This window comes from Lepidothrix coronata, unplaced genomic scaffold, assembly GCF_001604755.1.
Source record: "Lepidothrix coronata isolate B3197 unplaced genomic scaffold, Lepidothrix_coronata-1.0 Scaffold69, whole genome shotgun sequence".
NCBI classification, from domain to species: Eukaryota; Metazoa; Chordata; class Aves; order Passeriformes; family Pipridae; genus Lepidothrix; species Lepidothrix coronata.
Window position 1 is genome coordinate 2,140,679 of NW_016690249.1, and position 18,523 is coordinate 2,159,201.

The 18,523-nt window shown below is 37.6% G+C and overlaps 1 protein-coding gene across 7 annotated transcripts in view; it reads left to right on the forward strand.

The window, feature by feature from the left end:
• The window catches only part of FRY (FRY microtubule binding protein), a 236,177-nt gene that overhangs the window by 53,889 nt on the left and 163,765 nt on the right, over positions 1–18,523 (forward strand). For 2 of the 7 annotated variants that reach the window (XM_017818579.1, XM_017818580.1), the window contains exon 1: positions 14,991–15,793. The exons of 2 other annotated variants lie outside the window; for them this stretch is intronic. In XM_017818579.1, the coding sequence (XP_017674068.1) occupies positions 15,724–15,793 (70 nt within the window). In that variant the 5' untranslated portion in view covers positions 14,991–15,723. Of the gene's footprint in view, positions 1–14,990; positions 15,794–18,523 lie in introns of those variants that run through there. 3 more of the 7 variants (XM_017818578.1, XM_017818582.1, XM_017818581.1) reach the window with 2 other exon arrangements.

Below are 18,523 nucleotides of genomic sequence, written 5' to 3' on the forward strand. Positions count from 1 at the left end.
CCGTGTCTTTGGAGTTACTGTTTCATGTTGGCTGTAATGGCAACATGCTTTAGTTGCAGAATATGCCAGAGATTGAGCCATCTCTGTACTAGGTTTGTTGTGAATTGTCTGCTCGTCTGAGTAAACCTTTTCTGGGCTAATTTGTGCTGCATGCAAAAAAAGGTTGGCAAAATAATTTTTAGGCATGATCTTTAGTCTGTGTAATGGTAAGGAGAGGGACAGTCAACAAGTGTCATCTTTCTAGCCGTGATCTCATTTGTCCTCTAGTTCCTAATTTGTTTAGGATCTTTAAGCTAGACAGTCTCTTGCTGGCCTGTCTGTTCTCTCCTGTTCCTTGTATGCAAGTCAGAGAAATCCCTGTCTAGCAAAGCTGCTCCATTTGTTCCTCATTTTGCCTGGATAACCCCCCTAACAATTCTCAGGCACGGTTCAGAAGTTGACAAGAGCTGAGGAATTGAGAGAGAACTGGATGTTGCATTTAGATAATGTTTTATGATGCACTTGTAGCCTGTTTCATCACATCTGGCCCTGTGGCCAGAGAACAGCCCCAGGTATTAATGTAGGCATGGCATTCATGGTCCAGTGTAGTTGAATCACCAGTCTGTCCAGCAAGACATAACTTTAATTACCATAAAAGTCATTAAAACTCAGTACCAGTTTGTTCAGTGTTCAGTTAAGTACTTCTGATAAGACTTGTTTAGGATTATCATGGTCAGTTACTGACTCCTCTATGGACAATCATTCGAGCATTAAATTCCTACTAGTTGCTGAGTCTTCCATTCTGAAGTAAAAAGTCTAATCTGCAGCAGAGGTACTATCACATAAAGATGCGAGGGTGAAAGAAGGACGACAAGAAAAGGAAAATACCAGAAACTAAATTAAGCTCACAAGATGGAATTTCAGGGTCTGAAATGTAATTTTCTGCCCAGTGAATTGAGGATAAACAAAACGTATGTATACAAGTCCAATTCTAAATCCATTCTGGAACGAGAAAATCAGCAGTTCTCTCTTTAGAAGCTAGTAATAATGTAATTTAAGTTTAGATTTGTCATACTAAATGCTATGGGCCTCAAGTAAAAGTAGTGTTACGGTTTGTCCTTTATCTGCTTTCAGGGTTAAGAATGCTTCTGTGTAATCTATTGTTATATTTTTATTCCTCCAACTAGAAAGCCCATTCTGAAAGAGGGCTCAGTGACTGTGTAAACTTCACTCAGTAGAAAGGGGAATGATGGAGATGGAGATGGAAAAGACCCAGGTAGTTAATACTGCCTTTACTTCCATCTTTACCTTCAGGAGGCCTTCAGGAATCCTGTTTCCCAGAAACCAATTGGGAAGGCCTGAACTAGGGCCTTACCCTTGGTACAGGGATAACAGGTTAGGGAACATTTGAAACAAACTGGACGTGCTTGGGTCCATAGGACCTGGCAGGATGCAACCACAAGCTGAGGAAGCTGGCTGGCATCATGGTCTGACCTGGTAGTCTTTGAAAGCTCATGGCCACTAGGGGAGAGCAAATGTGACTCCTTTCTTCAGGAAGCGCAAGAAAGGATCCAGGAACTACTGCATGGTAATCCTCACCATAACCCCGTGGAAGTGATGGGGCAAAGGGGAAATCATGCTTTACCAACTCAATAGCCTTCAAAAACAAGGTAACTGGCATGGTCGATGATGGGAGATCAAAGGATGCCATTTATTTAAACTTTAGAAAGGCTTTTGACAATATCTGCTGTAGCATCATCATAAACAAAATGATGAAATACAAAACAGATTTATGAACAGTGAGGTGGGTTGAAAACTGAGCTACCAGACTGACTGTGTTGTGATTAGCAGCATGAAGGCTTGCTGGAAGTCAGTCACTAACAGTGTAGCCCAGGGATTGATACTGGAGCCGGTACTGTTTAATGGAATCTCATGAAGTTCAGTATGATTTCATGATTTAACACAATTTTGTTCAATATTTTAACACAGTTTAATATGTGTTATCATATGATATGATATTAACACAGTTAATGATTTTAACAGAGTTTTGTTCAATATTTCCTCTACTACTACAAGTACTTTGGTTTTTAATCCACCCAGTATTGCTGAAAATCTTAGCAATTCTCTTACTCTACTTTCCAAGATTATTATAATTGTTTAGGCATTTCCTTATTAGTATTTAAATTGATAACCTTCCCTACGAAATATTAGCAGAAAATAGAATCTACACTTTTTCTTGCTTTTTGCGATAGATAAATGATAAAACTTAAGCAATCCTATAAACCTACTTCATTGTGTGTTGCCTATAAGCAATGTCCATTGTTGCAGGAGTTGCAGACACCTTTCTTTTCTAATCTCCTTTGCTTTCCTCCACTCTGATACTTTCAGGAGAAATAGCAGAAGGAACTTCCATGAGCATTAGCATTGCCCCTTTCTCACTCAAGAGGTCTAGAAACTTTAACAGATTTGTCTTCCTTTTTATAAGGTGTTTTCAGATTTTTCACTTCAATCCTGATTTTAGCTATACGTGGCTAAAGTTATTATTTAAAACAGTTTTTAGGGAGATAAATTGTCTGTATTCATAAACAGAAATAAACAGATTGTCCTTCAAGCTGGAGGTGGTAAGAAATGGCTTTGTGTTCTCCTAGTGGCTTTGCATTTTACAAGGCTTGCTATTCTCAAAAGAGAATTATGGAGAAAAAAAGCCTGTGGACAAAGTCAGCATCACTGTTTTGGGGGTTTTCACTATGAGCGTTTTCTTGTCTGGATAACTGGGGTGTCATCTTTCCAAACTCAGACGTTTGCTGAACACACTAGTCACGTCAAGTTCCCTTTAGAGACACTGGAGAAATATAGGTATTATAAACATTTATTCTGGGTGATTTGCTGTAGATGTTAGTATTAAAAAGGGATGAACCAGCTCTTATTTTTTTTTACATTGATTATAAGACATCCAATCTGAGAATCTGAAATGGAAACACCTGCATTAAGTTGAATAAGTCCCGCATCTGTAGCCTACCTTTAGCTTCTCCCTTCTAGTGAAGCAAGTTACCAATGAATTCTTCATTGCTTCCATTTTTTCATAGTTTTATATGACCAAGTATTTCTTCTGTGCAAACAATATTGCTTGCTCCCACATTGGTGATTCAAAAGCCAAGCTTTCAAGATTTTGACATGATTGTTTCTGAAACCTCAGGTTTTAAAATAATGAAGCATGGGGCTTGTGTGCTTATCAGTCATAAGTTACTGTTGTCTTTTATAAAGAACTTTTAGATTAAATGGTCCATATTCATGAACATTTATTTTACTTTATTTTTAATAAAGTGTTATTGATTTTCTATGAATTTTGTGAAAATAATTTCATTATTTTTCTTTTGACGTAATTTTCCGTCTGCCTTTCTTTGTGTCATATATGAAGTAGGCAAGTTAAGGTTCTGTATCTGTTTAATATTGTAATCTGCTGATGAAACCTCATAGAGACAAATATGAGTAGCATTAGTTGTTTTATAATAACAGCATGCAGGCTGTTGTCCACATAGATGGATGTTTAGATTAATTATTTTGTTCTGATTCTATATTATTGAGAATTAGTAGTGTTGCTTATATATGTGAAATGTTACCTTTTTGTCTCATAGCTGAATCCATAAGTACTTGTTTTTGCATTTGCAGATTAACCTGGATCTAGCATTACCTGTAATAGCTTTGGAAGAAGGTTTTTCTGGTTCTTTTCTTGCTACTTTGAATCAATGTACACGGACCAGAAATAAATACATTCTCTGACCTGACCTGCATGCTGGCTTTTTAAATATTCAAGCTCATTTTCTGGCCATGTTTCTTGCAATTGAACCTAAAATGTATCTGTTCCTGCGACAGCCAAAGTTCAATAACGGCTCAGCCAGAAAAGTGGGTTTGAAGAATTTTCTTACTATAAAATGCAGTGCCTGTTTATAGATGTTTGTAGATGCATATGAGCAGTTGGGAAAGCTGTTTAACCATGTAATACCTATGAAAAGCATGTCTTTGATTTTTTTAAACAATTTTTTTGCACTTCAGAAACATAATTTTCCTTTTCTGCCTTTCCCCACCTAAACACCCATCAGCGTCCCTTGTGTTGACCATAGTGATCATGTGCTTCTGTGGGGATACTCATAACCTCATTCACAACTGGAGCTAATGAAGGTAACACTTTAGCCCCAAGACACACACACTACCCAAATTAAATTACTGCTCCTAACTAGTGCCACCACAAGGCGACCCGATGGAAATTATGGAGAAATAAGAGAGAACAGAAAAACTTCACAGCTTTTCCAACAGTAGCAGAATCTTAGATTAACTTAAGTCAAACAAGAAAACACACTCAAATCTGTTGTATTATCAGATGAGGTAGGAGTATCCTTATATTCTTGGAGAAGTTTCCAGTTTATAAAGGATTCCACCTGTGCTGGTGCTATGTTCTTAGTTCACTGAATTAGTCAGTAGGTAGCGATGACCTCCCTTGATCTGTGGAAGAGTTCAGGCAAGGTTCGTGCGTTAGAGCCCTGTGTGAGTCGGGAGGATACGGTGTCACTGAGCACCAGTACCCGACTGAGCATGAGCTCAAGTTCCACACCCAAGACTGCCTGCAGGTCCACTGAAAGCTTTCAAAACAGGTGAATCCCAGTTGTTATTTTTTATGATCACCCATCCCTTTTGAATTAGGTTGCTAAAGAAGTTAACTGGATTTTCTCCAGATCTAAGCATCATATTCAAATAAAAGTATTCTATCTCAGTGGTTTGTTTTTTGTTATATACCCTGTATGTTATATCTCACAGCTGAGGAGCCAATCCAGAGATCAAAAAGAAAGAACCTGTTTTCCTCTTCTGGTCTGGTGAAAAAAAAAAAGACATGGGGGAGAATGAGATCTGCTAATTTTAATAAGTTTTTTAAAAAATTAGTTTAGATTTTCAGAGCCTTTAATGCTGCAGTGGACAAACAAGTACATGGGAGTTTGATACTTAACCAGATTAGGCACTTAATAATCTACAAAGCAACTGTTAGATGTTTCAGAAGCTAAATGCCTTTGAAAATCTAGACTGTGCTGACTCAAGATCATTAATCATTTTAAGTGTAGTTAAAGCAACTATAATTACTGCCTTTACTAGGAAATCACTCAATTTTAAATGTGACATCTTTTTGTGCTTTCTTCCTTGTGTACTAAGCCTAAAATATTTTTCTTTTAGTTCATAAAAAGCAGATTGTAAATTGTACATTTTTTCACTAAACTGCAGTTTCCATTCAAATGTAGCCTGAGAGAAACCTTGAGTAACATAGAAGAGGGTAATTTACCTTTTTCTAACATAAGCAATCAGCTGTGTTGGACCTCGTAGCTGTTGGAGAACCAAGACATTTTTTTTTTTAGCAGAAAGAGATGAACTCTGGAGGGTATAAAAGACCCAGTTACAAAGAATGCACATATATTTAACTTGGCCTGTGTGAGGATGCTTGTGCTTCCGTAGAAAAGCAGTAAGTTGGAGGATGCTGGAGCTCTGTTTATTGCCTGTGCCTAGATCAGAGAGTTGATGATGCAAAACCTTCCCCACAGCAAGGGAGAGTCCTCAAGCAAGTGCTCATCTGTTAAAAAGTACTATATTGAGGGGAAAAAAAGCAGCAAAGAAAGACTCTCTCTGAAATTGAGATCTCAACTGCCACAGGTTACTTCAAAAGGTGAAATAATAGGTATACTTATAGGTAATGTTTTAATTTAGAAAAAAGTTTTCCTTCCCAATGCTTAAAAAAATATTATAGAAAAGATTTTGCAAGTTCAGATCAGGTGTTCTTACATAAGATCAGTGAGATTTGTTTTAAACCAAATTGTTGTCTCCTATCTAGCTAACATCTAAAGACACTGTTCTGAAAGTTAAGGATATTACATAGTAAGCTCCATACGCTGTGTCTCACCAGTGCTTGCTTGGGAGGGTTATATAGAAAGTGAATTCAAAACTACATAAAACAAGACATTCCATTCAACAACTGATTAGGACTGAGATTGTTTACTGACATCAGTTCTTCAAAGAATGGAAAAAATAATTTTGAGTAGTAACAGGAGAGCACTAAGGCAGAAGCTGTAACTGGAGGGTCATCTGCACGTAATGAGGAATGTGAGGGAAAAGCAACCATGAGGAACAGAAATTTCATTGTAAAATCGTATGGCCTGATTTTTCCTGACACTGCCTCACAGCAATCATTTATGTAAAGTTCCTGGCCAGTGGCCTGATTCATGAAGATTTTTGTTGACAGCTATTTATGTTTACTTTGGATATTTAGAATTATTTTCAAAGGGATGAAGGGCATAGTGATTGACAGCCTAGCTATTAAAGGTATCAAGTGAGCTAAGAAGTGTATGTTTGTGTGCATGTCCTGTTTGTAAACTGCAGTGAGGGAAAGAAAAATATATTTTTTGGTTTACCACCTGGCATGACTTCTTGGGTAATCCTGATTTTTGAAACATTACTTCTTCCCACTTTGAAACAAAAAAGCAGTTTTAAAATTGTAGATGCTATCCAGCTGAGTCATTAGGTTCTTGGTCTAACTGGAAGTAGCACTGGTCTGAGCTACCTGAACCTGAATTTTTTGTTAGCACTTTTGAGTAAAATGAGGAAAAAGCTCATCCTGTTATGAACCAGGCTCCAGCTATGCCAAGCACTTCACTCACAGGAAAGATCTGAGTCCTACTCTGAAGGATGTACAGTCTTGTTTGTGGCAGTACATGTCAGGGAAGGTGGCAAATCAATACAGTGATACATACAATATCTTTCATAATTTGAAAAACTGGTAGATAACTGTAGATAACTGTTAGTTACCTCGGATCAACTAATTCTGATGGTGCTCAGTATCCTGTTTCAGCCAGGTAATTCTTACGCAGGTGTTGCAAGAGGTAGCAGTTTTTTGATTCATTCGGAGTGAGTGCTGTATGCATAAGACCCATCTGAGGGAACTGTGAAAGTGTTACAAGGGCATGTGTGCCTGGCTGGTCTGATGGCCTCTCTGATATCTCTCTGATGGCTGGCAGAGCATGATGCCTGATAGGAAGGTGTAAGGCAGTAAATGTAGTACAGCCTGATTCCATGTCTGTCCCATCTTGATCTATACTAGATGGAAGTTGGTTGAAACCCTTCCAACACGTGTTCCCATTTTATGAGAGAAATGAAAAATCAACTTACTTTCTAAGGTTGATGTTTCTGGTGTAGCAAAGGGACATAAGCAGAAGGATACCTTTCTACAGAGTAATGAAAACGTTGAGGTGTGAGTATCCAAATAGGTCAACCAGAAAGGAAGAAGTGTTAATAATTAAAGACAAAACTAGAGAATGGAAAGGAAAGTTAAAAAAAGAACAAGTAAGCAAATAGCTTGTCACAAGAGCATCTTGTTTAAAGTCAGGGAAAGCTTTAAGAACTGCTGTGGCAGAATTAAGAGAGAGAATATATATATGTAAATGTATTTGAGATTCAGGAAAACATTTGTGTTGAAAATCACACTAATGAGTGCCTACATTGAGATAAGATCTGTCTGAGGGATGTGCTAGTATGAGAGAGCAAATTTGAGCTATTACACTGAAGATTCCACCTCCTAATTGGGTAATCAATGAAAATTGATTACAACATATTACAGGGTGGTATCTTGTGGAAGATGAGTATTTTGAACATGTCATCCGACAACAGAGACGAAGTCAGGAAAACTAAGGTGTGTGATGTGATTTGTGTTTGGGTCAGGGATGCCTTGGTTTTGGCATCAGCTCACCACTCTGAGTGGGTACACCCCCATCCTTGTCTGTCTTGCTCTGCTTTCCATCGCATCTCAGGCACCTCTCTGAAGAGTCAGGAGCTTTTCCTTTCCCAAGGCAGGTTCCCAGCTGGCTGCCTCCTATATGCCTGGGGATAGAAGGGAGAGACGAGTTTGCCCCAGCTCTGTGGCCCTGGTAAAAGAGGGGGAAACCTGCCTGAATCTCAGGGTTTGCCTGGTAATGGCGAGCACAAGAATGAGAAGAAAAACTGAGAACTCTTATATCTCAGCTATAGTCACATACAGTAATTGTTAGCTGTCCCTAGAGACCCTGTAGAAACAAAACAGGCTTCTTTGGACAATGTGATGAAATGAAAGGTGTCCCGACCCATGGCAGATGTTCAGACTAGGCGATCTTCAAAGGTCCCTTCCAACCCAAACTGTTCTATAACTCTATGAATATCTAGTGATGGGCTTGCTCCAGTCCTTCCCCTCCCTGGCTTCTACTTCTCTACCGTCCTGTAGAGTTTCCTGTCAGGAGGGTAGAAGAGATACAACTACATCACAGAAGGGAAGAGGAAGGGGGGATTTACGACATATATATAGTCCTAAATTTTTGAGTATATAGCTGAGAGGTTCAGTCTGTGCAGTGTGTAATGAGAAAATAATAACTTGAGGAAAAGAGGGACAGCCACAACATCTGTGTTCCCTCTGTCCTAGGCTCTGCGTGACCTGGTACAGATCTCTTAGGAGTAAATTAGCAAATAGAAATTATACTTTGGGAAGTGGGTAGGGTTCAGTTACTTCATCTTGTCTCTGAAAAAGCACCCAGAATTAGGGTCACAATCAGGGGCTGTTTGGAAATTTCCTGCTGTGAGGAAGTTCTGACACATCATGCTGGGACGTTTGGAGAATATGCTATGTAACCTTGTTTCTAAAATACAGATAAGGGTTTGTTACAAAACTGAGAAGGAAATAAGTTTATAGGATATCCGTAATGGAAAACAGCTTGTATAGGGATCATCCCTGGAAACTATGGTGAAGAGCAGGAAGAAAATACTGCTGAAGTTATTCTTCATGCCTGCTGATGCCTGTGGGCTGTGCTTGTGGGACACAGGCTGCATTTTGACTTGCACAGCAGTATTCTTGCGTCAGTGTTGCCTGAGTCCGTGCCCCAGTGGTAGTGGTGCAGATTTCATATTGGCTTATAGGATGGTATATTTTTAGCATATGTATGGTAGGTCTGGGCAAACAAAATTTGTTCCTGGCTGGCTGATGCTTCCAGACACCGTTCAGCTGGGAGAAACTCAGAAGTGAATGTCAGAGTCCTAACAGGACATGTCAGTTTAACAGCTCCAAAGCAAAGTCAAGGGAAGGATAATTGTATTTTGAATCTTGGAGGCATAATTCCAACATTAACCAAATATCCTCTGCAAAAGGCCTAGTTATCATTTATTATTTATAGATAAGGCACAACCCCCTTACAACCTATTTAGTTACTGTAGTGAATTCACTGAACAAGCTGATGATGAGAGCTGGGTGATGCATGAATCTGTCATGTGTCTTTAAAAATAAGTTAATTTTACTCTATTAGATTCCATTTAATAGGCTTCTATTTAAATATTTTATATAACTGTACCCAAATTGCCTGGTATCCTTGCTCTGGAAATATAGACGTGCTCTTCATTTCTATGCTGCTGTCTTCCATTTTGACACAGTTTACAATGTAAACATGCATTCCCTGTGCGTTATTTACTGTTCTGCTTCTGCCTGTTTTGCTTCTCATCACTAGGTGGCAATAGCTGAACAGTCACTTACAAACAGGAGGGAAAACAAAATGGTGCGGCAAAACTAGTGAGACATTAACTAAGAAGGATTTCTTTTGCTTTATTTAGAGCTTAGCACATGAAATCAGGTTTGTCTAATGAAATCTTATTTTCTGCAGTGCTTTCTGTCACTCTGTACTTTTAATTTGGACCCTAGCATCGTGTTTATTTTACCTTGTAAATCAAGGGACATTATAGTACATAGAATTCAATTGATTTAGATAACAATTTTGATCTTCATTTTAACAGAGGACATTAGTAAAGCATGTGTACAAGCTGCTTTGCTAATACTTAGCTCGAATTGTTTTGTGTTAGGCAAACTATAACAAGAAAAGCAAAAAACCCACTTTAAAATATTTTAATATAAGGAAATAAGCACATAAACTCAACAAATGCCAAGTTGAAGAAAATAAACTCACTACATACATATAAATACTCTGGTTTTTTTCTGCTTAAAAGTAAAAATATTATTCTTTTTTTTTGTTGCTGGCTTACATAGGGATTTGTTTTTTCCTCCTGAAACCATAGGGAGAAAATCAGATACCTAAACATAAGTGTCTAAAACAAAGCCTCCAAATGCTTCAGAAGGCTGTGGATCTAATGTATGTCTTATGTCATATCTGTCAGTCTCTGTGAATAACTCACATACCTTAGGATATCTATAATCACCCTAGACACCTATATTTAGGCACCTGAATACTGTTCAACTATGACCAGTATCCATCTGAAAGCTAGAGGTTCCCAGAGAAGGGAATGTGAAATCAGGAACACAGTGCAATCTGTTCTGGGATAATGGCAGTATCAAAGGTCCTTTTTCTTTTCCTCTTAGGTGTGTTCTGCACTGGTATCAAAGAGACCTGGGAATCATTCTTTGTAGGGTTGCTTTATTTTGCCCAGGAGGACTAGATTGTATCAAAATGACGAAGACCTTAGTAAGCAGCCTTTACTTACTCGTGGGGTGAAAAACTCCAGACAGCTAAACTTTTATAGAAACTGTACCACTATAAATCCAAGCTGATTCCATGGGAATCAGACACATGGGAATAATTCAACATACAACATTATTTGGCTAAAAGGCATTGACCCAAGTTAAGGAGGAAGAACTATATGAAGGCATAGAAAATAATAATAATAATAAAAATAATATGTTAAACTTTCAGTAGTTCAGCAAAGCTACTTTTGGCTTTGGGATCTGTGTCCACATCACTACTTGGAGGACAAAATTTGAATCCAGTGTTTATACTTACTTACATCCGTTAGAGACTTTCAGCTACTTTTTGCATTTAGCCTCAGATTCTGAAGAGTTAAGATTGCGAAATACAAATAGGTCCTTTCATACCAAGCTAAAATGAGCCCTGGAAGATTGTGCAAGACTGTGCTATATTCAAATCTCCATGTGCTTTTTTAAGAATTCCTGCAAGCATTGGTCAGAACACAGAGGACTAAACTACCTGTATGACTGTTATAAATTGTAGACATTAAAACTGTAAACAAAATTGCTACCTATACTACTAAATATTAAAAATCTAAATACCCAATTGGCAAAAGTAGTTACTCTAAGCATCATGTGTATATAGCGAGGAGAAACAGGCTGCTTTGGACAAATAATTGTGTTCTGTACTGGAATGCTTTGGAACTATTGTGTCATGCTGAAGGCACTCACCTCCCAGTGTAGGCATCTGAACTGGATGCCTCAAGATAGATATTGTGAATACCTCCAGCAGTATTTGTTTTTGTTATTCTTTTTCCTTTAGTGAGTAAAAGTTTTGAAGTCTATTTTTCAGATGTTTTGTGATTAGAATAGCTGTTCATGCAATGTTCTGCTTATGAGAACAGTTCTGACCCTGCTGATGAACAGCATCACCCACTTTCTTTTGTCCAAAGTTGGAGCATGGAAACTCCACAGCTGCAGATTTTGTTCAGATAGAGAATAGTATAAGGCAGGTACCCAAGGCTCCTGGATACACATCTACCAGGATACCTCTGATCTCAGAAAGCAGATGAGAGAAGAGAAGGTGCACTACATGTCACAAATGTGGAGTGTGAGTTACACACAAATATTTATAATTTAAGCAATGCTTATATTATCATGGTAATCAGCAGGTGCTTCACCATGGTAGATCTATGAGAAGCCTTCCATTTTAGATCAATGGTTTCTTAACTGTGAAAAAAAAAGTTACATTCTTTTTGTCAACTCCCATGTAGTAATATTATAAAAGAGAAGCCCACTTCATTTGTAAGTATGTAAGTCTGCAATATCCATCATCAGACAGCTTACTTTCACTGACAGATTTTGTGTGCTTATGCCTGTCTGTCTTTCACAGCCTGGAATGTGTAATTAAATTGTAAATATCATATAGTCAGCAAGAATGGAAGTAGAAGCTCTATATCTTCCAAACTCCTTAGTCTTTTGAGCCTTCCAAAAATAAGTTCAGAACACGAGGTTAAAATGCTGCTGTTTCTGCCATTTCAGTATGTTATTCCTGTTTAGGAGTGTTTCTAAAATGTGAGTAAAACCATGATAACTGGAGAATGTTTTATTTGAGCAAATTTAGACTGGGAAATATTTAAATTTAATTTAGCATTTAAATTTTTTAAAAATAATTTAAGATTAATGATAGAAGTTATTGAGATTTTAATTGGTTATACTTTTAAAGAGACTAAAGTTAAATTCTGAAGCATATACTAAAAGGTGAAAGCAGTGAGATTCTGTGTTGTATATTAATATTGTGATGCAAAGTTTAAAAAAAGACCTACTATACATGAAATTTTGGTTCCAAATCACTTTGAAGAAAGTCAGTAAAAACAGTGCTAGGGGATCTGCTACTCCTAGACAGATGGCTGAATGTAGCTGTAGCCATCTTAATGTTATCCTGCAAGGAAGTGCAAGTAGGCATTAAGTAATACTTTAACATCCCAGACACATACTCTACTTATAGTAGTCAAATCTAGATATCCTTGGATGTGATAGCCCATTTATTTCTTTACCAAATGATCATAAAGTCAAGAAAGATTGTGCTGGTTAGATCTGTTAACTGGTGAAGACCAAGGACAAGTGACAAGAACATTACTGGATCGTGTTCACACAAGCTGAGTCAGGATAAGCAAGGATAGATCTGCAGTTTTGAGAAGACAAACTTGAGAAATAAAAGGAACTGGTTAATGAGAGTTAAGAAAACAGATACTCGCCTATGAGGGATGTCTGAAATTTCTTTAACTTGAAAGCACCAAAACCGACCAATCAACAAACCCTTGAACTTTTCATTCTGCCTGTGAGGGAGATGTGAGACCCTCAGGAGCATCCCATGGTCACCCACCTCACCTGGTATTCTCCCAACAGCAGCAGTAGAAGGCACTGTTTGGGAAGAGCTCACACGGGTGTAGCCACTTTCTGCAGCCCATCCCTCTCATATGCCCCAGCAAGTTATTGCAATGTTAGGGATGTTAGAGGTATGATTAAGTGTCCTTTAGAGATCTAAATTTGTATTTATTATCACCATTTTGAAGCTGCTAATGCTATCTACCTCCACAATCTTCAGCAGCAACAAGTTCCAGAAGCTCACCAGCCATTTCAGTGAATGCTCCAACATTCTTATGGGAAAGGACTGAAGAATTATTGGAAGAATCCCCATTGCATTGTTAATGTGCAGCTGTGGCTTGGAGGTTAGAGAGTGTCAATTTAAAGTGAGCACTATCAAGAGTTTAGCTGAGTAAGAATAGGTGAAGGAATTACAAGCAAATGGTTAAACATCCTTACTCCTTTACAACTTTGAAACAAGAACATTGATTTTAAAGAGTGCAATATCCCATGAGGAAGAGAGATGGAGTAAGAATTTTTAGGGGGAAAATTATCTGTATCAACAGAGAGGCTGCTTGTCACTCAAGACTTTGAGTGAAACAAACTTTGGTGGGAGATTGTATTTAAAGGTATGGATTTAACTGAAAATTAGATAAAATCCAATATGGATTTAGGAAATACAACTATTTGCAAATTAACCTTATATTTTTATTTTCAACAAGAGAATTATGATAAAATTAATATATTAGTCATTTTCTTAAAAGCACTTGATGTAGCACCACAGGAAAAATTATTACTTAAATCCTTGAACATAGGAATTAATGCAGCATTTTTGAGGGTGAATAAGGGCTTACAAACCTACCTCGCATTGTCTCTGCTGAAAAATCAATTAGTGGGATGGTAGGAAGTCATCAGTCCTAGACCTTGGGGCTTGCCTTATTTGGTATTAAATTTAACTTTAATTATAAAAAGCTGGAGTGTGCCGGTTAAAACAAGATGGTACAATGAGGAGACATTGTCAGTGGGGCAGGTGGGGGAACAGATGGGACAGTGAGGTCTCAGAACATAAATTGGGGGCCCAGAGTGGTAGCATGGGAATGATAATTACCCATATAGGGAGGAAGAGGTGAGCAGCTCTCATTGATGTAGTTGGTGAGGTCAAACCTGAGATACTCTGAACATTTCTGGTAGTTCATGTTCATGAAAGGGAGTAAACAGGGTTTGAGTCAATTTCATTTCGGAACTGAAAGAAGGTTTAAAAAGCGAGTTTCTACAACAGCCTTCCATTAGTGAGGTCACAAAACCTTATCTCTAGATGAGGTATGTTTACAGAAGACATTTAGCATATTTTCAGTGAGAACTGCAGGAGCTTGATCTCAATGACCCTTGTGTTCCTCAGTTTCCAATCCAAACCAAATATTCCACGTACTGAAACTAAAAATAATGTGCGAATATAATTGCTGACAAAGTTTTTAGAAGAATCAGCAGCAGACAAGCTCTTTTTTGGCTCAGATACTATAATTATGAAATGCTGCAGGAAATTTATTCCACTGAGTGTGAAAAGAGTACTGTTATTCCCAGAAAATAATATCTGGAAGGATGATACCAAGAACATATGAAACAAAAAATATTTTGGAAACTGATTCTTCTTCTTTTTCTTCAGTACCATTAAAATATGCATAGTGATGTAGTATGATTATATGAAATAAACCCTTAGGAATATTGAAATTGTACCTAGCAATTAAGTATGTTTGTTGAAAATACAGAGAAATTAACAAGCAGTGAATTGCTTCTGCCTTGTTTTCTTATGTGAATTCAGTTTCTTTTTAGAAACCATTATTCAAGATAAAAATTATATCAAACTGAGAATTTTCTGTGACTCTTTCAGAGGTGAATGCCAAGCAGTAAGCTCTCTGGGTTATTTGCCGTTACAAATTCAGCCTGCTGTCTCTCATCTTTGTTAAGGGAAGGAAAAAAAAAAAAGTGCCAAGAAAAAAATGACAGCATGTTTTTCTGTAGCAGTGAAAGAAAAGCAGAAGCAGCCAGTCTGAATGCCGTGGGTTTAGCGCTCTGGAGGTGCTTCTGTTGTGCAACTGGGCTGAGGGAGAGCCTTTTTTTTTCCCCAGCGTCACTGCAATCAGATATATGGGTGCAGCTCTGCTTTACCGCAGCATGATGCAGTTGTGTATAGTTCAGCGTACTCTTCTTGGGAACAGGCGGAAGGAGAGCAGCTGACCAGAGCATGCAGAGGATATTCATTAGAGTGCCTTTTTTTCGCTAAAGCTAAACAGTACGTGTGAGATTCTTCCTGCTGCAGAAGAGACGGTGTCAGTGGGGCTTCAAGTTGATACTCGGTTTGCAAGAGGAGGTGCATACGCTCGAGCTGACAGCTTCTGATGGGAAAAAAGCTTCAGACCGGCAAGACTGCATGTTATTAAAAGCACAGCTCAGACACCCTTCGGGAAGATACTCTAACTGTTCTTATGGAACAAGTGCTGTGGTACTGCTTATCCCTTAACCAGCCAGAAGAAATTTGCCCGATTGTGGAATGGAATAAATGAAAATACATACTGAGGGGGTGAGGGAATAAAATACTCTTCAGATATAATTAAGGACAAGCCCTGAAGGAAGAGCAAAGGACAAAAATCTTATGGTGTGTTTTTGTTGTTGCTGTTGTTGAGATTTTTTTTTTTTTTTAATGAGCTTACCTACCATGAACGGAAGAAGTGGATCTGTGGAGACTTCATTTCCTCCTCTGACCCCTCGTTTACATCACTGACTGGTGACAGTCACATCTACATACATAGTACCTGCCACTTCAGCTGCTCAGAATTACAGAAGCCTCTTTGTATGCAGCAGACATGGCTAGCCAGCAGGATTCTGGCTTCTTTGAAATCAGTATCAAATATTTACTGAAATCCTGGAGCAATAGTGAGTAGTAGAAGAGTAATCTTTTCATATTATGCATTGCTTGGTAAATAGTGAGGATAACCTAAAGAATAAAATCTTATCTTTCTGTATGTTTGTGTTATATAAACCAAGTAATTTTTGCTTTCATCAGCTCTAAAAATCAAAATGTCAGAGATTTAAATAGGTTTCATTAACTGCAAAGACTGTAATGAGATTATACTAGATTTTGCTTGATTGAATTCTGAAGTTAGGCTGCTTTCTGGCTATAATAGTACATTTCAGAGAGTGCATTCCAAACAGCGTTTCCTGTCTACATGTTTGTTTGATTTGTTCAGACTATATCTAAATATTTTTGAAAATGCTGTTTAATCACAAGGGTGTGGCATAGCTCAGAAGTTATTTTTTGTTAATTGTGCACCGAGGACAAAATTATAATTATTCTACTTCACGTCTGAAAGTCATTTTAATGTGATGAAAAGCAAAACATCAGTTGCTTGTAGCTGCACTTCCCACTCTCTGTGTTTGATTTCAGAATCTTATGCAATATTTCCCTCCAGAAAGAATCCATCTGTTTATCTGATCCAGGCTGAGTTTTGCAGAATGTAAACAAATAGCATTTTAGTCTTCCTTGGTCTTTTCAGTATTGCTGCTCCTGATTTCCATTGATGTTTAAATCACTCTTCAGATTTTTTAGCTATATTATGTAATGAAGATATCTGAGTAAAAATTAGTGCTTGCAAATATATTCAGATTAGGTAAGGCCATGAGATAACTCTGGCAGAAATTGCTTTTTAACTTAAAATACATGAACAGTATATTCCTTTTCTATAGAAGGTTGTATTAACAGTGCTAAATCTCCATATTTAACTGTTTTTAAAAGATAGAACACAATGTCTCTTGAAAAATCCAACTTGGCTATGTATTTAATAAGGTGCTGATCATCCTAGTATCTATAATATATAATTCCTGCATAAAAGACTAGTATTTTTAAATTATGTAGTATACAAATATTGGAAAATCTGCTCAATACAATGAGAGTGCCTTTATACATGCAAAGAAATAAAAATAACACTATATTAGATATGGCACATGCAAGACTTGTCTTCATTAAATGATATCCATAGAAACTGTATTTTTCCAGGTCATTTGTAACCTCAGTAACACTGGAGTGCTTGTTTGATACTGTTTTTCTACCACAAGTGTGAAGCCACCAGGGAATAGTGCTATTACCTAAACAACATTGCTTATCTGCTCTCCTTCCAAAATATTTAGTGCATATTCATTCAAATCAGTGATCCCTCAAGGACTAGAAGAGAATTTTGATTTCGTTACCTTCTTAGACTAATGTTAATCAAATACTGAGAACATAAGTGTGTATTGTGACAACGCATTTTATAACAAGCCAGTCACAGTATATGACAGAAGAAAAACAAATCAGTTTACGGTGCAGAAATCAAATCAGTTCTGGCATTATTTTTGCAATAGCCTACTGTAACTTGAATACTAAGTAAAGCTAGCACTTAAGAATGAAAAAATTACTGCATTATGGAATTAAATGTAATATTTTATTTTTTTTTCTTTTTCCTCTATGTTGAAGTGTATTGAAAGTATTTGAAAACAGGAAAGATAATTCTAGTCTGGAATTAGAAGTCCCTAAATTCTGTTCTAGGGAAATGAAAATAATATATGAATAATTGATATTTCTGACATTCTTTTAGTGGATAAACACACCGTCTGTTGTATTTGAAGAAACAGTAAGAGGAAATTGAGTAAATTAACCCAGGTTGCCTTAAACTTGGGGAGTTTTTTTGGTTTCCGTGTAGAGGGGTATATTCATAAATCTGAACATACCCTTCCTAGCTGAAAAACAAAGTTTGGTAAGAAGACAGTAGGGAGTTCAAAAAACCTAGGGCTTTCTTCAGCTCTGCTATGTGATGGGTGGAGCAGAGGAAAACAGTTCCCTTGCTTGAGAAACTGCTGGGAAGCCTGCACATGCATGCACAGGAATATGTTTTTCAGAGAATAGCTGCTGTGCCTGCCTACCCAAGAGCAGAAGTAGGCTATAAATTATGCCGGGGCATTTACATAGCAGCAAGAGGTCTATCATACAGTTTTGAAAGAAAAGTAACTTTGGTTCCAACAGTATATATTTTGCTCAAATAATAATTGTGCAGAGGTGCTGTCCATATATGTTTCTGCAGACTGGCACTTAAAAAGAGCAGTTTTATAGCCCCACCAAAACCAGGCCTTTCCACTGATTTGTGTTTTGGCTTACACAGAACATTAACGTTTTCTAACAGAATGCCAACCATATCCATTGCCCATACCATGAAATATACTGTTATTCTTCTTGGGTTGCCAATTTTCTCTGATTTCCGTATCTCGCATTCTTGACACGCCAGGCAGGATTTCAGTTCAGTGTCACACAGCACTTGTCGAGGTGTTCACCTAGCATACTGCTTGCATTTTTATTTTCATCACCCAGCTAAGGAGGCAGGTAATTTATGAGCAATGGATTTGGTTCATTTTAACTATTGTAGTCAGAATGATACAGTCAGTGGGTGTTCTCAGTGAGTGTGCGCTCTTTTTACTAAGGGACAAAAAAGCCAAGTCACAGCCTGGCCTTCAAATCATACCATCAAACTGAGAGACCTCAAAATACTCCTTTGCTCTGCATGTGTCAAAAAGATACCATGCACATCATGCTGTCTGAAAAATATTCCTGTAACTTGTTGGAGTTTGGATTAGACT